Raw genomic sequence first — 27,717 nt, forward strand, 5'->3', positions numbered from 1 at the left:
TAACATTTATTTAATATATTTTGTTCACAAAAATACTAGTGAGCATGTTAGTAATACCTTGCCTAATAATTGAATTGAATTTGGCTAGAGCGGTGAAATTGTTCATGATCTGCAAGCCAATGCCAATGTGATAGACTATGACAGAGGTAAAAGAATCTTTAAACATTAGTTTTACCGATCTGTCTCATAGCCTTGGAACAAGAAGTCACATAGTGCCACCTACTAAAATCTTCCAATTAATGGAAAAACTACAAGCCCATGAAGCCTACAAGAGATAGACATGTTGGATCTTTATAATCAAATCATACTACAAGTTTCTTCAATAGGGATTGCTTTAACAATTAAGGAGGTTAAATGGTCTTTAATGGCTCCAGTCGATGTTCCTATTCCATCTCCATGTTGATAGATGCACTGAGCAGTTCGGGCCAAGTTTAGTGACATATTTACCACTGATCTTGGCAACGAATTTTTGGCACTCTCTTTGTTCAATTTTTTCCATGAATAGTTGATTAATTCCTTTATGCACTGTTTTGCTTGTACTTCGGTTATGCCTTCTCGTACCATGTAGCAATGGATGGATTTTGCCACATCACCTCTCTTGCTCTCAGCCTTTGGATAAAAGAGACAGAGAATTAGTGCATTAATACTTATTATGGTAAAAACTAAATAGTAATATTTGACTAGCTTAAATTGCAAATATTTGTACTAAGCATACCTCTGAAGTCCCTAAATCATCGCTAAGTCGAGTAATGAGGGATGACCAAAATATTATCTCCGAGCCATTCTTGAAACAATCAATAGCATTTTTTGTTAAGGTGCAACCAAGCAGAATATAGGCATGAAACATGGCTGCAGGACCACCTGCTGAAACACAAGCATTTTCCAGGTACTCGCCCACTGTAGGAATGTATCCACTGTAAAACCACTTTGCTTCTGCTAAATGTGATCTACAGAGAGTTGTCCACTGCAATAAAAAATAATGCACGCCAATCAGACATTAATTATGAGAAATGTGTTTTTTTTTTCAATGATAGAGTTACATAATAGGGCCAAACCGCATTGATCATACCCATACAATGGCTTTTAGAGATTAACTTAGAGTATGTTTGGTAATTGTTTTTTCCTTTTATTTTCTGTTTTCAAAAACAATTTTCTATTTTTGAGACTAAAAAACTTTTTTGGTAATCTAAAATGGACAAAAAACAAAAACTGTTCTTAAAACTCAATTTATGAACGAAACTGAAAACATGCAAAATGCTGTTTTAATTTTTTTTTTTTTTTTTTTCAAGTTAAAATTTCTACTCTAGTCTAATCTAAGTGTATATGTGTATAAAGGTCCCTCTTAGAGACTTGAACTCTGGCCCTTGCCCCCACACTTCACAAGCATTTATACTTGTGGAGTAACCACCGCACCAAGGGTGCGCGGTGGTAGTTTCTAATTTTCAAAAGTCAAATGAAAATATACATTTAATTTAATGAATCTAACTCATTTAATGGGTTACCATTAGAGTTCAAATCCTAGTAACAACATATTTTAGTATTTTTTATATTTTTCTTCAAAAAACTTTTTTTTTTTTTTTTAATTTCAACTAACCAAACATTTTTTTAATTTCAAAAATACAATAAAATTGTTTTTTTTTCTTTATATTCTCAAAAACAAGTTTTTGAAAATAGAAAACAAAAACTATTACCAAACATAACCTTAATTTTTTAACCTTGTTTTAGTTAGATAGAGAGGACTTCATTGTTTATTTAATAATAAATATAGTAAGACAAAAAAATTTCTTACTTCTGTCACATCTCACAATTGTTGACACGATCTAATTTGATTGAGGTATAAAAAAAGAGTTAATAATTGACTCATGAAAATGAAGTTATTCCAATCAATCTTTAAAAAATTGAACATAAAAGCTAAAAATTTAGCTTATAAATTGATGCCAAAGTCACCTAAATCTCACCAAATCCCACAACTATAAAAACACCTCTCTAAATTCACCTCTCTTCAATACCCAGATTTGATTTTCTCATAATTTTATCATATTCTTCTCCAACTAACAAACTTCCCTTGTTTCTTCATGGTGTCTCTCTGTCTTCAGCTATAAATTAATGAGCAACCTTTTGATAAGTATCTATTTAGACAGATGATTTTTTTTTTTCCCTTCTTTCTTCTTCTTTTTTTCCCCTTTGTTTTGATCAACTTATATTTCAAATTTAGTTATTTTTCCCTGCAGGAAAAGCTAATAACTAGGCCAAGAACAACATTAAAGTCATTGTTATGTTCACTTCAAGTGACAATTCTTGGGTTTTAAGTTGATCTCGTTTCTTGAAAAGATGAGTCCCGTGTTTTAATATTTAATTGGAACTCGACTCTTGAAAAGACAAAGATCCAGGTAGACCAAAAATTTTAAAATGGCAGCATCAACTTCAGTTAGATGAACGCATGCTTAAAGAACCCATCTCGTTAAGAGATGAGTTGGGACTAGTCTCTTGAAGAGAAGAAATCCACATAGGTTATTTCCTTAAATAAGTGTTAGACAGTGCTATTTTACTTAGTATTTTTTTTACTTGTATTATTAAGAAAAACAATGTCCAAAAATTTCTCTCCAATTAAAATTTCAAAGTATTGAGAAATGGGCTTTGATCGTCTCACGCTCCCCTTATACACTATTTGTACCCAACATTTGATGTTAAATGTAGACAGTCTTAACAAATGTGAATTTCTAGTGTACTGTTAAAGTGTGGACAACATGTGTCTCTTTGTGAACAATTTATTTCAAGTAACTTATCATATATATATATATATAAAGCAAAAATTATTAGAAAATCCAGTTAGATCTCAAAGTATATTATAATTTTATGTCCTGTGTTACATCAAATTTTCTTAATTTTGATGCAACTATTTACTATACTATAAAAATCGAGATGTCAATTTAATTTTTTAATTTTTTATGCTAAATGAGTTAGGGCTCATTTGGTTTAGGTGTTTCATCACTCAATTTTTAGTTTTTATAACTCATTTTCCAAATTTTGTGGATCCCACATGAACTTGTTGTGTTTGGATCAGTTTCTTAACTCAATTTCCATAACTCAATACTCAAAAAATTGAGTTTGAATTATGGAAACTGAAAATAATTTTTTGAAAATTTCAAGTTATGAGAATTGAGTTACAATTACAATTTTGTAAAAATAACCAACATTTGGGACCCACCCGGATGAGTTGTCTCTATCAGTATTTATTAAACTCCACTTTCTCTCTCTTGTCTCTCAAACAAATCAGAACTCTCAATACAAATCAGATTTTCCTCCCTCAACATTTGGAACTTTCTTCTTTCTCTCTTTCTTTTGGCTCTTGCGACACAATCTATCATTTCTCTTTGATCTAATCTTGGCTCAACTGGTATATCATTTCTCTATCCATAAACACAAACCCACAAACGTTTGAGACAATATTTGATTCAAGCGAGAGAGAAAAATCTGTTGAGCCAAGATCGTCTTGTGTTTGCCGTGAAATGGGTTTGTGTTTATGTTTGACGATATTTGATTCAATCACGGCAAATGCAAACGAGAAAAAAAGTTTGATTCAAGCAAGACATGAATGAGCTACTGGTTTTGGAGAGAGAGAAAGGTTGTTGAGCAATGGAGCCTGGGCTGTGGGTAGGAGAAAAAAAATATGAGATTTGGAGTGGGTAGAGATAAAATATGGGTTATGGGTAAGTGAAAAAATGTTGGAAAAATAGTATGGAGTGAATAAGAAATTGATGTTTTCTATGTCCACTTGAAGATGCTATTATAGGTGGTGAAAATCCTTGAGTCCCAAATTGAAAATGATAAAGAATATGAGTTTAGGCTAGATATAGGGTTGGGCTTTAGGCATGTGTGGACTAGGCCCACTTATCCAATTAATAATAATTTTTTATTATTTTATTTTGAGTTAGTAAGTCTATATACAACAGTTATATCTGAAACAAAGTTTTCAGTTTTAAGTTACATATAATTTCATTTTCCCTTATTCATGAAAAAGAACTTTTTAGAGAAAAAACTCTCCTAATGAGAATATTTTGTGCATTCATTGTGTCAAAGAGAGAGAAAGAGACATTGAGTAGTTCGCAGAGCATGACCTTGTGTGCTTCGTTTTCGTGTTATAGATCATTTTATCCTAGGAGGCAGACGTCTGTGAGTCTCAAAGTACCATAGTGATTGTGTGAGTGGCGAAATCTGCTTTAAGGAGATTGTGTCAAACACAAGACTTGATCTGAATTGTTCATCATTTCACGCATTTGGTCAGTGAGTTTTTAATTATTTGCAGATTTCTTCTTATTTATATTCAGTATTTGTTTATTACTTTTGTCTATCATATCTATTTGCGTTTTTGCTTATATTTAGATCTGTGTGTTGTTTCTTTTGCTTTATCATAAAAGTAAATTGTTGAAATATATCCAACAAAAACAATATGAGATTTGGAGTGGGGTGACGATCTGAATTTAGACGAGGGAGAGGCGTGCAATGGGTTTTTGGGAAGAAAGCAATAAATGGGTATTGAAGAAGGGAAAATTAAATAGAAATTAATGAAAGAAGATTGAAGTAGATGAGAATGTGGTAGCAACAATAAACCCACTATGTAGCAGATTGAAGAAGATTGGGGTTGGTGACTGCTTTGCTTTTCTTGGTTGTCTAATGGGAGAATATAGAAGAGGGGAAGAGAAAGACGCGGGTAGCAACAATAAACCCACTGTGTAGTGCCAATGGTGTGGGCTTGACCATTTTGGTAGAAATTAAACTTAAAAGTTAAGATATGTGACTAGATTTTGTAACAAAACAAAAGGTTTTGAGTTTTTGAGTAATAGTGGGGTTTGAATTATGAGTTATGAGTTTGAGTTATTAGTTATGAGTATTGAGTTATAAAAACTGAGTCATGTCTAAACCAAACGAGCCCTAGAGTTTTAATTTGGTCTGATTTTGGCATAAAAGGTGGTTTTACAGCTCCCAATGAGGAAGTGCCATATCAGCAATTTAGAGAAAACCAAATACACCCTACCACACAAAATCATAACTCAGTTAAAACTCCAGATTCCTCTCTCTCTCTCTCTCTCTCTCTCTCTCTCTCTCTCTCTCGCATCATTTTCCTTCCATGGCCGCCGCCAATCTTTCCCCCTTCTCATCCTCTCTCTCAAAACCCACCCCTCTCCCAATAACTCACCACAAACCCACCTCTCTCTCCCCTCCAAAATCCTCAAAAGCCTAGGCTTCTTCCCCTTCATGCCATAGTCGAGAAGCTATTGACATCTCTAACACCTCCAGCAACATTGTCAGAATCGAAGAAATCCGTTGAAGCTGATGTAACATCTTCAACAAATTTCTCTTTACTCATTTTACAAATTTGATGTAAGTAGTTTCATATTCTTGCAAAACCCATTTACACCCTCCATCTTTACTCTTCAAAGAGTAGTAACAAGTACAACTTCAACAAATTCAGCTCTAACTACACTAACTGTAAATTGAAGAGTGCTTCATTCATTCAAAAAACAAAAAACTCAGAAAAGAGGAGCTTCAAGAAAATCTAAAAACAAAGTGTTGATTTGTTAAAATTGAATGGTTTTGTGAAATGATTTGTTAAAATTGAATGGTTTTGTGAAATGGGTTTTGAAAAAGGAAGAAATTATAGGAAGGAGATGACTCCTCAAGTCCGGTAGTGTTGCTAGAGGATTCCTAGCTTGACAGCGTCTGTGGCTTCTTGAATCGGTGGCGTGTAGGGAGGAAGCCTGGGATTTTGAGAATTTGATTTTCTGAATATGGTATTCAAAAAGAGAGTTGACTGTGTGTGGTAGTGTTAATCTATTATTTTTTAAAATCTGATGTTGCAAACTACAATTGGATGCCGTAATCCGATTTGAATTTATTCTCAATGAGTTATTATGCAAGAAAATCATGGAATCAAAATTAATAAACCTTAATAAAATCACCTTTATTGATTCATTTTTCTATAAAATCACCTTCTTTGATTCCTTTTTTTATATTATTATTATTATTATTATTATTATTATTATTATTTTATAGAAATAGTAATTGAACAAATTAAAATTGTATCATGAATAACAATTTAAATGATTTTTTTTTCATTTGTTCCAAATAAACTTATATTTATTTTATTATTAGTAATTTTATATTTTCAAATATACAAAAATTATATATAAACTTGATAAAATTTTAATACTCATTTACTTATGCTTATTTGTAAATGTATCTCATTCATATGCATGAGATTATAAGCTAGTTTGTATAATATGAGACCAAAAATTTAAAAACTAACTTATTTATAAAAAAATTAAAAGTTAAAATATTTAAAATATTACTAAACTAAAACAAAAGGAAAAATACAAAAAAGCTGTACTAAAGCTCACCCATTACGTGTACAGAGCGTACATATCAAAGGAGTGTGAGAGAACGTGAAACAATATTTTTCCTTGTAGAATTAGCTTACCTCTTCAATAAGATAGGTCAGAGTATTCAAGCCATGATCTTTGATGACATCACCAGCCATTTCATTAGCGAAGTTAAGAATAGCAACATAGCAAATCTTCATGTATTCGGGTAGGTCCTCCATTGCCTTCATTTCCCATCTGCGAAAAGAAAAGAAATAAAAAACACAGATAAAAGGAACAATGTTTATCATCAAAGTGAAGGTTGGGAAATTCTGAAAAGAAAAAAAGATTAAATTAACAGTAGTATCCTTGATGATTATGTTTCTATGATACCGTTTCACTGCATCGGTGAAGCATTCAAGCTCATCTAGCAATCCATATACATCATACACGTCATCAATAACTAGTAATATGCATACAAATTTGGTGAGGCCTATCCTGCACTTGGAGAACTGGGGCTCAAAAATGATACCCACAGCCCACATATAATTCTCCATCACTCGGTCCCTTGAAAAAGTCAGCTTATCTTTAAAACCCAAGTCTCTCCACCACCTGATGAATCAAATTTCAAACATGTTAATCTTATTGCAAGTTTCCATGAAAGCATTTATATATGGAGTAAAGTAATTGGCCCGACCTTTCTAACTCCTTGAGTTCTTGCTGATACACGGATTGCACTAAATTGTAATCCAACTTAGCCAGCTCAAGTAAGGTCAAGTTCTTTGTATTATCCTTTTGATAGACATCAATAAAGTTCCGAGCTTCAACTCTAGGCATCCTCCAGTATAAGGGGATTTCCAGTGACTGTCCAATTTTTCCATTAATAAATTCAGGTTTTTGATACTAAAATCCCTGGCTTCTTCCAATATATTTTCTCCATGCATCCTAAGGTGCGAGGCTTCGTACAAACTCAAAAGTCCGTCCACATCACTGCTTAAGCTGTCTATGAATCTCCCATCTCTGCTTCTGAATCTGTCAAACACCTCTGTTTACCACCATCATGCACCCAGAAATGAATTGTTAGAGTCCCTTCAAGCAAAATCGAGATAAACACGTATATGAAAGACCTTTCCTTCGTCATGATCCCCAAAGTGATGAGTAATAGATTAATTTACGCATTTGGCACTTGGATTGTTTTGTTTTGTTTTTGTTTTTTGTTTTTTGTTTTTTGTTTTTTTCGTTTTTTGGTTTTTGTTTTTTGTTTTTTTTTTTTGAAAAAAAAAAAAAATCAAATACAGCAAACAAGAGAACAAATACCCTTGAATTTTTAATTTCATTTCTTTAAGTCAAATTTAATGATTTTATTTTATTTTATCATTTTTGTCTTTCCATGTTAAATGTTTTCTTGATCAAATCACTCCAAATTTTTTTTTTTTTAACCTACTATATTAGTATTTTTTGTCCATTTGGTTAGATGGAAAAGGGAGATGGAAAATGGATGTAGAAAAATGAGGTTGTGTGGTCTTTTTCAGCTTGACCTACCAAAATACATCCTTCCAAATTAGGAGGAAAAGTGGAAGAAAAAACTTATAAGACATTGAATTTACTATTTACCCATTTTAATTATAATCTTTTATATCCCCTCTTGATGTAATAAGGGTATAACAATAAATTTATTAAGATTATATTTATATCCTTTCTACATTTTCTGTCATTTTACTTTTCTATTCTCTAACATGTCATGCAATTTTTTTTAGCCAACAAGGCTAATAAAGAGAACCTTAAATCAAATAAAAAGGAACAAGTGTTTTTATAGGAGTACCATAGTAATTGACTTTTGAGCAATATTTGTGCTTAGAAATATATAATTAATCTTGTTAAAAACAGATGATTGGTAGTAGAGATGTAAAGTATGGAAGTCAGATTGTATCAAATATATAAATTTTTATAATTATTTTAATGATTCTTTAACATACGTTCCAATTCACAATGCCTTCCTGCTAATTTAGTTAAGATTATATTCCAAATTTAAGAACCTTGCATATAAGGTTAGATTCTGGGAGAAAGCACATTATGTCTAAGGGGAGCAATGGTCTCCCCTAGAATTTCCTTTCAAAAACAAAAATTCTACTTGTATATTTAATATATTAATATTTCAAACTTAAGATTACAAAATTTATGACCCAAAACTGATAGTTTTTTTAAAAAATTCTAAAAACGTACAGGTGAAATTTCCATTTTGGTCTCTACATTTTGGAGACGCTTTTAATTTGGTTCTCACTTTTTCCAAATAGTAAATTTGGTCATTTTTATTTTTAACTTTTTGTCAAGTTAGTACCTACTGATTACATGCGAAAAATATGCTTACGTGACAAATGATTTGCATAATTGGCACAATTATAGCTTATGTGGCAAAAATCATAATAAAAAATTTTATTTGACAATTAAAAAATGTGACATTAGAATTTAAATGAAAAAAAAAATCAATTTCTCAATTTTAAAGAAAGGAAAAAAAAAATTTAAAATATGAAAGAGAAATTATGGGAAAGAGAGTTTCTCATTTCTCATATCTTCCTCTCTACAACATTTTCATTAGATCAATTATCATTTCTCAATCTTCCTCTCTTGTTTAACTTGCTCTCAATCTTCTTCTCTTGTTTCTCATATCTTCATTTCTACAACATGTTTATTTCCTTTCTCTCTCTTTTTTGGTTTTTAGGGTTTCAGTATCGGATTTGCATTTCTTCATTTCTAATGTTTGGTTTGTGATCTCAAATTTGAAACATAAATTTGAAGAAGTAAAATTGATCTTCTCCGACACTATAGCCACTTTGACACAATCACTCTTGCTCCAACCAACCATGTGCAATGGGGGGCTCCTCGGGGGTTAGTGGTGGTGCTAGAAAGTTAGCATTGGGTTTGTGATGAATTTGGGTTTGAAGGAGAAGATTTTGGGGATTAGTTTGAAGTTGGGGATTTTGGCTAAAATTTGTGGAATTAATTTGATCTTTTTTGATTGTTAACAAAAGATTCGTTGTGATTCAAAGTCAAATTGAAGGTTAGAAACAATTTGATATATTATGTGTTAATCTACTTTTGTTGAACTAGATTATGTTTGGTTACCAAGAAATTTCAAAAAATAAATAAAAACAAAATTATGTGTGGTTAAAAAAAAATTGTAAGAAAATTAAAAAAAGAAATGGAAAAAAATGGTAAACAAAAGAAAATATTTTTAAAATCTAATGTGACATTTGTTTTTGCCATCTTCACTAATGTATCAAGTAAAATTTACACACGTCAATATCTCATTTAATATTTTAATATTAGGCATGCCAACAATGCAAATTGTTGGCCAAATAGGCATTTTTTTGTTAGTGAGTAGATGATAGGGACTAACTTGTAGCAAATTAAAAATTATAGGACCAAATTAATTGCTTGGAAAAAGTGAGAACCAAATTGAAAGTGAACCCAAAATGGTAATTTCCCCAAAAATAAAGTGGTGACTTGACCCATAAGTGTTTGGTATTGCAATTTACTTCTTTGACCAAATTAATTGCTTGGAAAAAGTGAGAACCAAATTGAAAGTGAACCCAAAATGGTAATTTCTCCAAAAATAAAGTGGTGACTTGACACATAAGAGTTTGGTATTACAATTTACTTCTTTGATGTTTAGAATCCAATGTTAGTGCGTTAGCATTGATGGTGCTAAAAAGCTAAATTGTTATTTTTAGCATCACAAACAACAAACAATAAGCTAAATCAATGGTATTATTGTTAAAAAGTTTAACAAAATTGCTACAATAGACTATCATTGTTCATAGTCTGCTGTAGCAACAAAGTTGTAAATATATATATATATATTTGGTGAGTTCCTTTATTTCATTATTATACATTTTCTCTCTCTTCTTTGGCCAATCCTCTCATCTTTTCCTTTACCCCAATCTCTCATCCCTTCTCTCTCTAGTGGTTTTGGTAATGGGTGTCAATTTGGTGGTTTGTGATGGTGGATGGTAGTGGGTGGTTCTTCAATTCGCTAGTTTTTTTTTTTTTTTTTTTTGTCCTTCCTCGATGTTTTCTTCTTAACTGGTTTTGTGGTGGCTGTGCCGTGATGGTGGCTATGGGTTGAAGAGAGGGAGAAGATAGACAAACAGAGAAGAAGAGAGAGAGAAAATAATAAATAAATGAATAGTGTTTAGTTGTGTTGTGAAAAATAAGATTATTGATGTATGGTAAGTTGTGAAATAGTAAGTTAATTAAAATAAATAAGATGGCTTTTTTAGGCACTAAAAACTAAATTTTTTAGCTCAATCAATACTAATATTCTTCGAAATTTGCCACTTTGAATTTTGAGTGATGTCACACTATCCATATCCACTTAAAGGATTGTTGTATGCTTTTTGTTTTTATTTTCAAATTTTATCTTTTTTTATCTTTTTTTTTTTTTTTTTTTTACTTAGTAACACTAATTGATTTTTTTTTAGTTCAACAAAATATTGGCCATTTAGTGATAAATATTTTGACTTTCAATTTTCTAGGGTTTTTATAATTTTCCCAAAAAATTTTATGTTTTGGCCCCAACAATCAGGGACGAAACTATTGTTGGACCTTGCCCCCCCAAATTTTTAAATAAAATTTTTAGTATATATATAATATATTATTTTTAGCAATTTATTTCAATAAATTTGTATTTTGCCCTCTCAACAATGTTATTGATATTTTTTAAAACTATAAATATATATATATATATTGTTAGGTTCTAAGGTCTTAGGATTTTATGTATTTAGAACTCTAATTTGTAATGTTGGCAAACCATGATCAAAACATTGTATTTAGTCTTATTTAGACTTGCTCAAAGTTGGTTTAATATTGTAAAGTTGGAATCGAGTGGCTGCAGAAGTACTTGGGACTCTCGGCCTGGCTCGATCGATCGAAGAATAGACTCGATCGATCGAAAATCGCACAGGTTGAATTTTCTGCAGAATTTCCAACTCAGCCCTACTTCATTAAACGTTTAGGGTTTTATGTTGTGATGGGGAGATAAATACTTTGGGGAGCTTCCTTGAATAATTAATATAACATATAGAGACACACTTTAACCCAAAAGGCCTAAGCCTCAATGGGTATGTGCTCAATTATGTTATATTAACTACTCATTCTTCTCATCTTTATTCAATGTGGGACTTCACTCACACGTGTAACCCAACAATCTCCCCCTCACGTGTGAGTCTCTGCCACTCTGTGTGCTTCAAGTCTTCTCTATGGGCCATGAATAAGTCCTACTTGCTCCCCCTTGCCTAATGGGCTTTTTCACTTTATCAGCGCGTTATCCATGGGTCTCTCGTACGCCATCCATGGGAACCACGTGTCAACCCTGCACGCACATCCATGGGAACTCCGCACGTCCATGTCCATGGGAACCTCGCACCTCATCATTGTTTAGCACCATTTGCAATATTCCTTTGTTGGGCTTTTCTTTTCTCCAGGATTTTTATGTGTGGGCCATTAAGACTTTCTTTGTCCCCGCTGGATAGGGACCATGAACACTTCACCACCTTCGCCGCACACCACTATGGGCTCTGATACCACTTGATGGGGAGATAAATACCTTGGGGAGCTTCCTTGAATAATTAATATAACATATAGAGACACACTTTAACCCAAAAGGCCTAAGTCTTAATGGGTATGTGCTCAATTATGTTATATTAACTACTCATTCTTCTCATCTTTATTCAATGTAGGACTTCACTCACACGTGTAACCCAACAGGGGGGGGCAAAGCTTAAAACAATTTTTTTTTTTTTTTTTATGAAAATAAAAACTAACACCTATTTTATATTCAATAAAATACTACATATAAAATAAGTGTTTCTTAAAATTTTGATATTATAAAAATGTCGACAAAGTATAACATACAAAATAAGTGTTTTTTTAAACATTTTAACACATTTATCAAAAAATGGACTTCTCAACAAAAAAAAAAAAAAAAATCTAAAACCAAAATAATCACAAACAGACAAGCACAAATTTATATATATTACTAATATTAGTCACATCACACAAAGTGACAAAGACAAAACTTTTGATAAAACCAAAAGAATTAGACCAAAGACTTGGTCAATTGGTCTCACAGAAAAGTCACTTATAACTTACCATTTGCCAAAGATTAATCTTCATAGTTAACGGTGCTCACAAATGACAAAACAGTGACTACCAAAGACTACTCTCACAAATTCACTATCATATTTCAGTACTCACATCCTACTGTCCTGGTCCCACTTTATTCCTTTATAGATAAAACCAAAGCAAAAAAAAAAAAAAAAAAAAAAGTAACAAACACTGAAAGTGTGAAACTAGTCCACACAATCACAAAAAGCCACAAAATACAAAGCCACAAACACAAACTAGTGACTAGTCTACGGCCTACTATCCATTGTCCACTGTCCACACATGACACAACACACCCATCCATAAAATAAAATTAAAAAGCCACAACTCACAAATAACAGTCAACATAGTTCATAAAAAACGCTGAGGGCAGAGCAGAGGGCTAACCGGCTAGCAGAGCAATATAGCAAAGACAAAAAAACAAAACTACAAACACTAAGGGGATGTTTAGTACATGTTTTCAAACAATAATTTTCAGTTTTTAAACAATATTATACGTATTTTTACACACTTTTTCACCTACACGTATTTCCACCATGTTTTCAAACAACAATTTTCAGTTTTTAAGTGCATATACCAAACATTCCCTGAAAGTGTGAAACCAGTCCACACAATCACAAAAAGCCACAAAATACAAAGCTACAAACACAAACACAAACTAGTGACCAGTCTACTGTCCACTGTCCACTGTCCACACATGACACAACACACCCATTCACAAAATAAAATTAAAAAGCCACAACCCACAAATAACAGTCAACACAGTTCATAAAAACGCAGAGGGCAGAGCAGAGGGCTAACCGGCTGGTAAAGCAATATAGCAAAGACAAAAAAACAAAAATATGAACCTAAGAGAGGAGAGAAATTTCTTAGATTTACCGTGTGTGACTGTGATCAAGAATCTGAGAAGAAGCAACAGCAGCAAGCCAACAACAGTCCGAATCTGATTTGAGGAAAAGAGCAGCAGCCAATAGCAGAAGTGATGGAGGAGGCGTTGATGCTTGATGAGGTTGAGTGGAGAAAGAGTGAGGTTAGGGTAAAATTTTGAGAATTATAATTTAGGTTTTCAGTCCATATTTATTTTTTATTTTGTAGTTTACAGTTTGTTGGTTATTTACTTATTTATTTTTAATTTGGGGGGGGTGGGGGGAATGGCCCCCCCGCCCTACCGTAGGTCCATCCTTGATTTTATAGAATTAATCTTTTTGGTTTTTTAATAAAAAACTAATCTAATTGGCTAAAATTTAAAAGCCTTTCTCGATTTAGAGGCTTTAAGCAGTTGCCTAACTTGTTTAAGACAAAAGCACCCAAAATTAGTCGGGACAAAGTCCTGAACGCCTGGTACCAATCAAAAAAAAAATCTGTCTTTATATAAAGGGTGCTCTCCCTGAAGTTTTCTTTATATAATCCATCATCTGTTCAATTTCAAGGAAGCAAAGCCCTCTCTTCCCTCCAAAGAAGTAAAAAGCAACACCCTCTTGAGTCTTCTTGATGGAACTACGAATTCCTTATTCCTTTCCCTCATGTCTTGCTACATTAAATCACCAAAGAAATGCAACTGCACTAACAAGGAAACATACGAAAAGAGGCAAGCAATGCCTATCAGTATTACCCTCCTTCGTTATCGTCTCAGCAAAGTTCGATGAAACACAAGTGAATCAACGACGGTCAGCCAATTATCACCCAAGTATTTGGGATCAGAAACTCATTGAGTCCTTTACGACTCCCTACTCAGTAAGTCCACTTACTATATAACACTTTTCCACATTTATTATGACACATATATGCACTAATTATTTATATTTAATTATTTACTATAATGAATATTTGGTTGTGTTGTGTTGCAGTATGAGATCCATGCCACTCGGCTTGAGGGGTTGAAGCAAGACGTTAAAACTTTGTTGACATCCACAAAAGACCAAAGTGTCTTACTGAGGCTTATAGATTCAATGCAGCGGCTAGGAGTGGCTTACCACTTTGAGCAAGAGATAGAAGAGGTTTCGAAATTTCAACGTCCAGATGTTACTAGCGATCTTTACACAGCCGCATTGCATTTTCGGATTCTAAGAGAACGTGGTTTCCCAGTTAGCTCAGGTGATATTACATACCGTCATTCATGTAACTAGAGAATAAGGAGTGAGGATTTGTTGAAAGGAAAAAGCCAAGACTTGAAGTTAGGGGGCAAAAGTATTAAAAAAAATTGAAACTCTAAATAAACATTCATTTAATAAACCATCAAACAAAGAAAAATACAAAAAATTATTGTTTTTAAAGATATTACAATGCAATTATTTATGAAAATGGTACATTAGATTTTTTTCAACATTAGTAGTTGGCAATGTTGCACAACTAATATTAACTTCTAAATCAATTGAAGCTTTTCGTTTGAAAAAATCAAATATGGTAGTTGACTTTTTTATAATCTACAAATAAAATATAATTTGAAATTATCATGTCATTATATGGTCAATAATCTATAATTATTACATACAACAGACAAGCACTATACACACAAGTAGTCAACAAATAACCAACAAATTTTAATGTTGTAAATAATCTCTTAATTATTTACCTAAAAAATATTTTTAATTTTTAAAAGACACTAATAGATAAAAACACTATCAAAAAAAACTACAAATTTACAATAAAATGCACAAAATTATCAAAACATCACATGGGCATTGTGTTGTTTTACATAGTTCACAGTTGTTAGCCACTACACTAGAGACAAGACACTACTTGACCACCATTTATTAAAATATATATATATATATATATAACTTTAGGCCTTATTAAAGATTGAAAGAGAAAGGTCAAAAATGGAGTTAGAGTCTACCTCTTTCCCTTTCACTCTTTTTTTCTAGTCTCTTCTTCTATTTTCAGCTGTAGTGCCACTGCCCAACTCTTTAGTTTTGAGGTCTTCTGCCGTAAGTTAGGTTTTATTTATTTATTTATTTTTTGGTAGTGGCTTAGAAAACTCCTTCTTTTTCCCTTTTATTATATGTGAGTCTAAGTGTCTTGCCTTAAGTTGGCTTAGAAATCCCCTTCTAGTTAGAATCAACTTTGAGTTTTTTTTTTTTTTTTTTTTCCTTGTGTTTGTTTTGGGTTCTTGTTTGGGCTTAATTTTTGTTGTTGGACTAATATATATATATATATATACGGTTTTAGACCCCTTAAAACACACAGATTGCGTAGCCTAGATTAATTAGCCAAGTTGTTACTTAGTCAAATTAAGCAATTCTAGGTTAAAACAATCCAAACAATCATATCAAGATATAATGCAGCGGAAAATAAATAACACAAGATATGATCACCCAGGAAACCACACGGTAAAAACCTGGGGAGGATTTGACCCACCGATCCTCAAGGCTAACCTGAATTCACTATGAAAGAATTGAAGTTCGTACAAAAGGACTACAAGCTCCCCGCTCGACTTCCTAATGCTACCCACCAGTAGAACTTCCTGACACGACCACGCGCAGGCTCCGAATCCACGGACTACTTCTTTCTTGAATTCTTCAATCAGCTACAAGCTCCCCGCTTGCTTTTCTTTTAAGTTCCAATGGTTGCAACAGTAATGATCTTCAAGATGTTGAAATCATCTCCACCATGAAAACCCTAAGTTTTGTGTAAAGGAAAGCTCCTCAAAGATCTCACACGAGATTCACACAAAACAGCAATGTATGAGCAACAATACAATATGGACAACCTTCAAAAACGTGGCTAGGGTTTTGTTTATATACCTAGGGTAAAAACATAAAACCCTAAACGTTTAATGAAGTAGGGCTGAGTTGGAAATTCTGCAGAAAATTCAACCTGTGCGATTTTCGATCGATCGAGTCTATTCTTCGATCGATCGAGCCAGGCCGAAAGTCCCAAGTACTTCTGCAGCCACTCGATTCCAACTTTACAATATTAAACCAACTTTGAGCAAGTCTAAATAAGACAAAATACAATGTTTTGATCATGGTTTGCCAACATTACAAATTAGAGTTCTAAATACATAAAATCCTAAGACCTTAGAACCTAACATACTCCCCCTTTGGCAATCCGTGACAAAACCCTAATTAACAGCTCAAAGTTTTACAAATAAAAAGCCCTTTACAAAGATAATGCTCATAAATTTCAATTCAGCCTAACTACTATCCATCAGTTGCAAGTGTAGACAGCAGCTTAGTTGAATCAACCTGTATAATCCTGAAATACTCAACAAACGCATAAACGCATGTGTGACAGTAAAGAGTAAAACAACAGGTATAACATTCTTGTAAGATCCACACAACACAAAATAAAGACATATAAAAATGAACAAGTCATAAATATAAATCAATACGCAGTGAATCATAAAGCAACAAGAATCAATAAAAAATATCATGTATATCAATCAATGTTACTCCCCCTAACATGAATATCCCCAAAAATGATATACAAAGTGAAGCACATAGATACAATCTAAAACTTCACAAGCTCCTCTAAAACAAAAAAAACTCCCCCTAACAACAAAAACTCTACTACAGGTCAAAACTCCACTCCCCCTTTTTGTGACGGAATGCCAAAGGGCAATCACAAGTCGCCATCAAAAGGAGGTGGTGAGGGTGAATGAAGACGCGCAAGATCAGCTCGGAGAGCACGCATCTCATCCAGCAAGTCCACCAAAATCTGACCATGAGCCTGCTGAACAGTCATGACAGTCTCCAAAGTACGACGAACATCAAAGTCGGCCGAAGGAGGTGGAGGAACATCAGCAGCAGCATCATCATCACCAACAGGAATAGGAATATCCTCACCAGCCATACCTGCAGAAGAAGAAGGAGGAGGTGCACTACTAGAGGGCTCAGATCTAGGGTGTTTAGAACCAGCTCGAAGATGAGCGGCCCTCTGTCTAAGAAAAGACGCACCTAAAGGTCCTATCACATGGACGGGCTCAGAGGAAGGAAAGTCATCAAGACCAAGAAAGAGAAGAATCCTATGAATGAAAATAGGATGAACAAGAGCATGAGCAGTAGATGAACTCCTATAAACTTCGTTCAAAGAACGAAGAAAAAGATGGGGAAAACTAATAGGAGCATCAGTAACAAGAGCGTACAGAAAAACACACCTCTCAAGAGGAATGGTGTGAACATGGGAAATAGGCCAGATCGAATGACAAGCTATCCGAAAGAACAGATAGTGCAACCCAGAGAGCTCAGCAGAAGTGATCCGAGGATCAGAACCCCACTGGACAGTAGTACCAGTGACGTATGACAAAACATCGCTAATCTCGGGAGACTCATCATAAGGATAGACAGGATGCTGGACCAAAGGTACCCCTAGAGCATCAGCCACTACCCGAGGAGTAATGGTGTACTCTACGCCTCGTATCCAACTCTTAACTAGAGTGTTGGAATCATAGACGCGGATAGAGATGTTCGAATAGAACTCTCTAATCAAGGCAGAAGGTGGAGGAGGATCAGAAACATCCACCAAGGGTAACCAACCCCGACGCTCAAAATTTGCCCTAATGGCAGGATCAAGCTCATCTAACAGCACAGAACGCTCAGCCCAAATCTTTCTCTTAACGGTCAGTTTCTCAAAAGTCTCTTGGTTTTCCTCACTCGGAAACCTCTCACTATCAAAGGATGGAGGGGGTGAAGGAGAAGGTGAGGGAACACTCCTACGGGCTCTAGTTTTCCTAGGCATAGTGCTAAGGAAAGGACAGAGACACAAAGAGAAAAACACAAAGAAACAAGAGAAAACAAAACCAAGGGCAGACTGCAAATTAGCACAATAAATAATATAGAACAAAAATCTATATGATGCATGAACAATAAAATGTTGTGATGCATGATCTAAATGCAGTGACAAATTAAGTTTAATTGAGAGTAATTGGACAAAATTGGCTTGAACAAGGAATTTCTATCAAAAATCCCAAAAATTTGAAAAACCACTTGAAAATTTTGCAACAAATTGATGAATTGAGCATTACAAAACACAGCACATAGATTATAATGCTTAATTACACCAACACAACAAGCCAATTTCATCAAATTCTACCCAATTTAACAAAAGCCCCAATTCGGATCAAGAACAAACCCTAGAATTTTCAATTTTTCACAAAACACAAAATTGATCAAATTAACCACCAAGGATCATTAATATAATGTGTCCCCACAAAAACCCAATGATCAATTTCATAAAATAAGGTTTGAATCAACAGAAAATCCAAAAAGAATAAAGTCCGAAAATTACCCTTAAATGCATGGATTTATGCATGAAATAATGAAAATAACATCAAAAGGAAGGGCAAAAGAGTCTTACCGGCTTGAGGAAAGAGAGATTTTGCAAAAACAACGGAGGAAAACGACAAAAATCCTGAGGTGTGGAGCCTTGCCAACGCGGAGAGAGAGAAAAGTTTGAAAAAAATTTGAATAGCACCTTTGAAAAAGTCAGAACTGAACTTTTAAAAAGCTTTTCCACGATATTCGATCGATCGAAAAATACATTCGATCGATCGAAAAGCACAGTCATTTTAAGACAAATGAGAGCACTTTTTCGATTGATCGAAAATTAGGTTGGATCGATCGAAATGGGCAGAGGCTCACTAAATTTTGGAAAAATCACAGTTTTTGAAAGACACAAGCCGAATTTTGAAAATAACTCCTCAAAGCATTAAATTGAAGAAACAAAATGCATGAGTATGAGATGGAATGCTTTTTTAAAAGCCCAAAATTTTGAACCCAATATTCTTAAACAAATTGCAATCAACCTCCCATTATATTTTCTCAAGCAACAAATATGTTGTGCATAAATCTCAAGATATTTTTAAACTTGGTTGGTCAGACCAAAAACACACACTAGCATGTACAGTGTTTAACAAAGAATAACTTGTGTCGTGTGTGATACTAGCAAAAACTTGAGATACATGTGAGGTGATATGTGAATAGCAATCAATCACAAGTCTACAAAATTCATCACATAGAATTCAAAGAGACTATCACCTAAAGAGTTACATCCTATAACTCCCACATCTCCTAGAACAAAAGCTTGCAATCATGTAAGTTTCTTGTATTTTTGCCTCTTATTTGCATGAGATGGCATTCAGCCTAATAGTACACACCGGTTTGAATTAAGTGAATTGGCATCAAGCCTAATAGTACACACCAGTTTTAATTTATTTTGAGGCTACACCTTATGTTCTTTTTGTGCATGTGCTACACTTTCTCGAGCACAGAATCTTATGATATGCACTAAGGTGTTCATGATTGGCTAGTGAACAGTGGTGAGATGGTTATTTATGCCTTTCTCAAAAGGATCAAGTCCGACAGTCAAATAACATGTGACTTCAAGATTAAGACAAAGTGATAAACACCATAAACATCTTTCCCACACAACATGCACTACAAAGCTCAAACTAGTAAAGTGCAATAAAGTAAGCTCATCCAAGCTAAACAAGGTACATAAGACATGTTATGTGTAAATAAATTGACCAACCTTGTTTTTCAAAAATCAAGAACATTATGTTCAACATAAATTTTGCTTCCTTCTTTTCCTTTTTTTTTTTTTTTTTATTTACTTAAAGGAAAAAAAATAAATCCTAGAATGAAATGCATGAATGTAATGCAATGCAAGTCCTAGAACAAAGAAACACAAAAAAACAAAGAACAATGGTCACAAAAGAATAGAGCAATAAAGCACAAGGACCATGTCAGAAAGACTCAAGTATTTCGAGTCTTTTGCATCCAAAACTTTTTAGATGCACCATGAGCATTGGAGTTCTTATTCACATTTGAGTGATTCCAACTCCATGATTGGAATAAAGGTTTAACACCTTTACCAATTCACCAATTAATGCCATAGGATCTTGTGCTTGAGGCACAGGCACTTTTGGTTTATTTGCTCTCTTATCAGCTTGAAGCTTGTAACAGTTAGGACGAATATGTCCAGACTTACCACAATAATGACAAACCCACGCAGGTTTACCATGCATCTTGTCCTTAGATTTGGTAGGCTCCTTAGGTTTAGATTCTCTTAAGTCTACCCTAGTCTTCTTAGGTGGTGAAACTTCTACAGGTTTAACAACCTCACTCACAGGAGGTCCAGAAGAAGAAGAAGGAACAAAAGTAGTGGAATGTGGTCCAGTATCAAAGATGCTTTCAACATATCCTAACCCAGTTTTATCAGAAGGATACTTTTGAACATTCAGCATGTGATCAAGTTTAGAACTAGCAGATCTAGCAACAGATAAATCATGTTCCAAAGTTCTAACTTTATCAAGCAAAAGCATATTCTCAGATTTAACATTATTCAAAAGTTCATTTGCATCAAACAGTTTAACAAGCAAATTTCTCTTTTCAAGCTCAAGAGAATCAATTTTCTTTAGGCCAAGTTCAACTTTCATAGCATCCTTTGCAGCAATTTTGCAAAGTTTGTTATAGGCCTCTTGAAGATCTGCATCTTCAGAGAGTTCCCCATCAGAAGGGTTCTTTTCAGCAGATATGCCTTCATTGACTATAGCAGTAGCCGTGAAAGCAATGAAGTTTCCATCCTCGTCTCCACCGGACTCATCATCAGAAACCTCATTATCACTAAGGGTTACAGCCATAGCTTTACCCTTAGTCCTTAAGAATGTAGGACATTCAGACTTCACATGACCATACCCTTGACAGCCAAAACACTGAGGACCCAAAGAGTTATTAAAAGATTGACCAGAATTTTCTCTAGGTTTTTCAAAATTGTTAACCTTAGTGGGATCATTCTTCCTAAGATTTCTAGGTTCAGCAGTGTAAGTACCTCTTGCCTTTCTATTTGTATTCCTAAGAAAGTTCTTAAAGTTTTTGGCAAGATAGGCAATCTCTGTAGCAGAGAGCTCATCATCAAATCCACCACCATCAACATCATCAACTGACTTAAGAGCCATTGATTTGGATTTGTTTACTTTAGGTAGGTCAGACTCATAGGATTGAAGAGATCCTACAAGCTCATCAACAGGGATGGAGTCCACATCCTTGCTTTCAGTTATGGCAGTCACTTTGGGTCTAAAGTCTTCAGTTAAAGATCTAAGAATCTTCCTAACAATCTTAGGTTGATCATAGATTTCACCCAAATTAAAAGCAGAATTAACAATATCATTCAGTTTGGCATAAAATTCATCAAAGGATTCATCATCAACATCCTAATGTTTTCAAACCTAGAAGTTAATTGCTGCAGTTTGTTTATCTTAACTGCCTTTGTGCCTTCATGCACAGTTTGGAGGATTTTCCAAGCAGTATGAGCCACCTCAACATTAGAGATTCTCTTAAATTCCTCCATAGAAACAGCATTAAAGATAGCATTCATAGCTTTGCTATTGAAGCTTGCTGCTTCTTTTTCAGAAGTTTGCCACTCACTCACAGGAGTAGCGGGCTTCTCCCATCCGTATTCAACGGAATTCCAAACCCTTTCATCAATGGATTTCAGGAATGCTTTCATCCTTACTTTCCAATAGGCATAGTTGTTCCCATCAAAATGAGGAGGAACAAACAGAGAGTGTCCATGCTCCATGACAACAGGGGTCAAGGATCAGCTCAGAGATAAAAAATCTCAAACAAAAAGAGCTACCAAGCTCTGATACCACTTGAACGGTTTTAGACCCCTTAAAACACACAGATTGCGTAGCCTAGATTAATTAGCCAAGTTGTTACTTAGTCAAATTAAGCAATTCTAGGTTAAAACAATCCAAACAATCATATCAAGATATAATGCAGCGGAAAATAAATAACACAAGATATGATCACCCAGGAAACCACACGGTAAAAACCTGGGGAGGATTTGACCCACCGATCCTCAAGGCTAACCTGAATTCACTATGAAAGAATTGAAGTTCGTACAAAAGGACTACAAGCTCCCCGCTCGACTTCCTAATGCTACCCACCAGTAGAACTTCCTGACACGACCACGCGCAGGCTCCGAATCCACGGACTACTTCTTTCTTGAATTCCTCAATCAGCTACAAGCTCCCCGCTTGCTTTTCTTTTAAGTTCCAATGGTTGCAACAGTAACGATCTTCAAGATGTTGAAATAATCTCCACCATGAAAACCCTAAGTTTTGTGTAAAGGAAAACTCCTCAAAGATCTCACACGAGATTCACACAAAACAGCAATGTATGAGCAACAATACAATGTGGACCACCTTCAAAAACGTGGCTAGGGTTTTATTTATATACCTAGGGTAAACCCCCCCCCCCCAAGGTTCAAATCCTGGTTCCCTCCCTATATAAAATCTATTCAAAGAACTAAAAACAAAAAACAAAAAGGTTAACTCTATAATATGTATTAATTAAACTCAAAATTATACGCAATGCACAAAGAGCAAAAATTGTCAAAGAAGAGAAAATGGGGAACGAAGGGCTCCATTTTGGAGTAATAAATTATACCGAAAAGATTAACATTAATTAAAAAAATATTATAAAAAATTGAAAATATTATTTCTCTTTGCACTTTCTTATAATCTTTCTTTGTATTTATTGATTCTGCTATGCATCGGATTCTCCGTTCCAACCATTCTCTTCAGGTTTCAGGTTTGAGGTTTGCCTTAAAAATTTTTGTCACTGTTGTGTTTGTCACTATAATTTTAACTTGTTTGATTGTTTCTATTTGTGTTGGCGTTGCATTGCCTTTAGTAGTTTCGGTGTTCCTGCTTTGCTGGTGTTGTAATGTATTGCATTTTACATTTATGTGGATATAGGGACCGAAATATGTGGTCCACAAAAACCACGCCCCCTTAATTCAATTTTTATTTTTATTTTTTTGTGTGGTTCAAGTGAAATATGTGGCTGTTTATTATGCATCTCTCTCTCTCTCTCTCTCTCTCTCTCTCTCTCTATTTATGTGACGCCCCGAACCCAACCACAAAGATAGGCACGTGACAACGGCCACATGCTTATAAAGTAATCACCATACAAGTATGCAAGGTCTTCTTAGCACTAAAAATTTGCCCTAAAAAATTTCATCAAATAAATTCAAAATACCTCAAAATTTTCTTTATGAATAGATCTCCAATAATTTAAAAGGAACAAATCCAAATGTCATGTACATAATGCAAATTGGCCAAAAGATATAAGACTATTACAAGGCCATCTAATTCCAAAATTACTAAACTTTTTTCCTTGCTCACAACATAACATCAAAACTCCCAAAACTTGCTATTCTTCATAATCTGAAACCGGAGGGGAAAAAGGGGGTGAGTTAACAACTCAATAAGTAACCAAAGTCCTTATAAGTTCTATGAAGCAATAGATCTGTAAAGTATAAGATGCAATATGTGTTTTCAAAATAATTGAAGAAGTTTCATAGTCTTAAAATAATAAGTTGCACATAGATCACATACTTTAATCTTACAAATATATCATAGACGGTTTAGAAAATAGTCACTTTTCTATATATCAAAAGTTCTAACTTACAATAGGTTCCAAAAACATATAAGCAGTTTTAGTGACTCAAAATAGTTCAAATACTCAAACATTTTCAAATTCACATATGTAGTTTTAAGGACTCAAAATAGTTCAAATATTCAAACATAATTCATATTCTTAACAATCTTATGACTATGGTCAGGCTATATTCTCGTGACTGAGTATCAGAGTACCAATGAATAACCCCCCCCCCCCAAATTGGCTAGGTATCAGAATACCAATGAATAACCCCATTGGTTGGGTATCAAAGTACCAATGAATAACTACCATTGGTTTGGGTAACAGAGTATCAATGAATAACACCCATTGGTTGGGTATCAGAATCGATTCATAGTCAGATTGTCCATAATCATATATATGAAATCATAGTTTCTAACAAAATATATTTTATTCAAGCATGTATATAAAAATCATATACTCAGTATTAAAATATATTTGTAATAATCATTTACTTGAAATCAGTAATACAATAGAAATAAAAATTCTAACAATTATAAACAATTTTCAGTAGTTAAAAATACATTAATATAAGCAAAATAAAACTCAATTAGGATAAGGTTACTTACTTCCAAAAGCTATACCAAAAGGAACTTCTCCCTAGCAATTCTTCTAAAATCCTTAAATATCACCTAAAACAATTTTGCAGGTACCATTTACTCAATAATCAAATAATTTAAGAAAAACTTGTAACTATACCCGACCAGAAGAAAAACTATTAAAAATATACATCTTATATATTTCAGAACTATCATTAATTTATCTATATAAATTCTTTCTCCTCACTAAGCCTAACAATAATCCTCTGTTTCTTACACCAAACTCACATAGTCATAATATTTTTGTTTCTTTACTTTCTGTCAAAAGTAGTTCCCTAGGTATCGTGTTCTTTATTTATATTGTTGACTATGGATAGCACTTATTATTGCTGAAAGTTGATAAAAACTGATTGTTGCTGAAAATACTGTAGTAAAATAATTTTTAAATGTGTGAATAGTGTTGTGGGACCCACTTTTAATATTAAATATTGCGTGAACAGTGCACGCACAGTACACGCACAGTGAATTTTGTCCCCCAAAGTCAACAAGTGCGGCAAAAAAAAAAAAAAAAAAAAGAAAAATAAAAGAGAAAACGCGAAGCTGGAAAACACACCGCAACTAACCTTCCTATCCAAACCCACACTTATAGCCATATAGTGTCTACACATATGTTTTTCTTTTCTTTTCTTTTCTTTTTCTTGCCACCATCAGTTCTCTTGAGCTGAGGACAAACTAAGTACCATATCATACAAAAATCAAAGCACGAGGACATTTACGAATACACCACACCATTCTTTTTTTTTTAAAAGCATGTGAGTCTATGTCAGACCTCAAAGCATGCCTAGACTACTAGGCTTCTGAATATCATCGGTACTTAGGTCACTATTCTTTAAAGAAAAATTGTGTAGAAACTTCACACCTACCCGGACAAATCTTAACACAACATAAAAATCCGCAATTTCTATTGCAGTTAACGCAATAAAAGTCTTAGAAAAGATCAAGTTTTCTAGATAGGAACAGCTGCAGGGTCCGTTTGGTACATGTGTTTAAAAACTAAAAATTGTTGTTTGAAAACATTTGTAAAAATGCGTGTGGGTGAAAAAGTACATTGAAATGCGTGAAATATTATTTAAAAACTGAAAATTATTGTTTGAAAACACTAACCAAACACCCCCTTGCATCCAAAATAGCAAAGAAATAAATCTAAATCCTTCTTCTTTGTTTACAACATAAAACTCACTGGATATTTAGATAGTTCTACTACTAGTCAAAAATACCCATATAAAAATATTATAATTTCATATAAAATTTAGATTTGACAAAATATGAGATTTGTTAGGCTCTTATCTCAAGTGTGTCATCAATCTTTCTCTACTTGTACAAACTCAGAAGTCCTCCTTCAAAAATATCTATCGTTATATTCTAACTTAATTAGCTTATATATAGCTAGGGTTTTAACCTAGTTTTCTAAAATCTAATATTAATTTTAAAATTGATCCCACAAAAGATTTACGGTAGTCATTTGGTATCAGAGCTATGGATGGTAGATGTATGAGTTTTATTTCTTTGCAATTAAGAAGTTACTAGGAACTCTTATTACTACATAGCCATTACTTGCTCCTTGGTAGCGTTGGTCAACCTCAAGACTCGTTGGCAAACCATAGTTTCGTGTTGGTTAGCCCGTTTTGTTAGCCAATGGACAGGCATTGTTTGGGTGGTCCCACAATGGAGTTTCCCGAGGAGGTGGTCCCAATAGCAAGGATACCAATGGTTAGTAATATTTCCACCAGTAATTATTAATTGCTTGGAAATAGAATAAATACTGTAGGATCTGTTTTTGTTGCCCAAGCCCAAAGGATATGGGTTAAAGGCCCAATGAACCCAGAACAATGAATTTGTAGAGAGTGGATCGAAGGTTTAGGCGCTCGCCGGCGTGCATGAAGCATGAACTACTTTCCTTTTATTGAAAAATGCTAAGAATAGTTTACAACTGGGGGATGCTCCTCGGCCCATGGCCGAGGAGGTTTTTTCTTCCCCTTTTCCCTTCCTTTTTTCTTTACATTTTGCTTACATTTCTTATATATCCCTCTCTTCCTCCTCTTATTGATCATCTATTGGTCTCCCCCTTGATCGTCTGTTCCATCAGAGGCCATATCCATGCTCCAGTAGTTCACCTTGATCGATGTTGCTCTGTCAAGGGGTTACATCCCCATTAATGCGGCCAGAAGGGTTAGGTGAGCGTATTCAATGCCGAGGTGACAGTTCGCCCAGAGCTTGTCCCCTCTTCGTACTTCTGTTGCCAACGCGTGGCACTGGGTCCTCTCCTCCTCGGATATTCCAAGAGTCCTTTGGTAGGGTGGTCCTAGTGTTCTTCCGAGGTCTCGGACTCCCGAGGATAGGGTCATCCTCGGACCCATCATGCATCCTCGGCGTGGGCCATTTGGGCCTGGCTTGGAGTGGGCCAAGGCTACCCGACTTTCTGGCCCCACAATAGCCCCTCAAAATCTTACTGCACGCATTCTCGGGCGGGGAGGAGGATTTTGACATCCTCGGCCTTACCCCCCCCCCTCCCGGTCAGTACTGGGGTCTATTCATCTGCCTAAGGCACGTCGCTGTCGTTTTGGAGCACGTAACGTGCCCATCATTAAATTTAGGCGGCTCTGTGCTCCCCACGTCTACTGAGGCGTTACCCATCCAACGGTGGAGGTTCGTCTCGCATTTATGGGCGGGAAAACTCGCATGGTTCCTCGATTTGGGGTATAAATACCCGTACAAACCGCTTCTTCCTGTTTCCCATTTGTAATCAAGAATTCTCGTGCGCCCCTTCTGAGTTCAGCCACACTCTCGCTAGCACCTCCAGCACAAAAAGCCTGTCCGAGTAGCTCTTTCTCTTTTCAGTAAGTCGCTCTATCCCTCTCTGAGCTCTCTCTCTACTCTTTCTTCTACTTCGCCTGTTCTTTCTTAGTTCTTTTAGGTGTCAACCGGGATGGGTAGGTTTAAGAAATACGTCGATACTGAGGAGGCGATGGAGAAATTCATCGCCGACTACCGAATTCCTGGCAATGTAGGTCTGAGATATTGTGAAGACGGGGATTGGCGTATATTCAGACAGGAGGGCGAGGTGGTAATTCCCATTGTCGCCTTCCTTGAAGGGGGGATGACGATCCCCATGGGGCCGGTGATGAGGGATTACCTCACGCACTTCCGGTTGGCCCCCACCTAGTGTGG

General features: G+C 34.7%; 1 protein-coding gene across 1 annotated transcript; it reads right to left on the reverse strand.

The window, feature by feature from the left end:
* Positions 1 to 297: 297 nt before the first annotated feature.
* LOC112022313 (probable terpene synthase 9) lies at positions 298 to 7,977 on the reverse strand. Its single transcript, XM_065759695.1, is given in 7 exon segments — positions 298 to 609; positions 716 to 964; positions 6,479 to 6,617; positions 6,753 to 6,971; positions 7,057 to 7,225; positions 7,228 to 7,404; positions 7,974 to 7,977. Coding segments are annotated over 7 exon segments (1,269 nt in total).
* Positions 7,978 to 27,717: the final 19,740 nt, after the last annotated feature.

The sequence above is a fragment of the Quercus suber genome, unplaced genomic scaffold (genome assembly GCF_002906115.3).
Source record: "Quercus suber isolate HL8 unplaced genomic scaffold, Cork oak 2.0 scaffold_339, whole genome shotgun sequence".
Taxonomy (NCBI): domain Eukaryota; kingdom Viridiplantae; phylum Streptophyta; class Magnoliopsida; order Fagales; family Fagaceae; genus Quercus; species Quercus suber.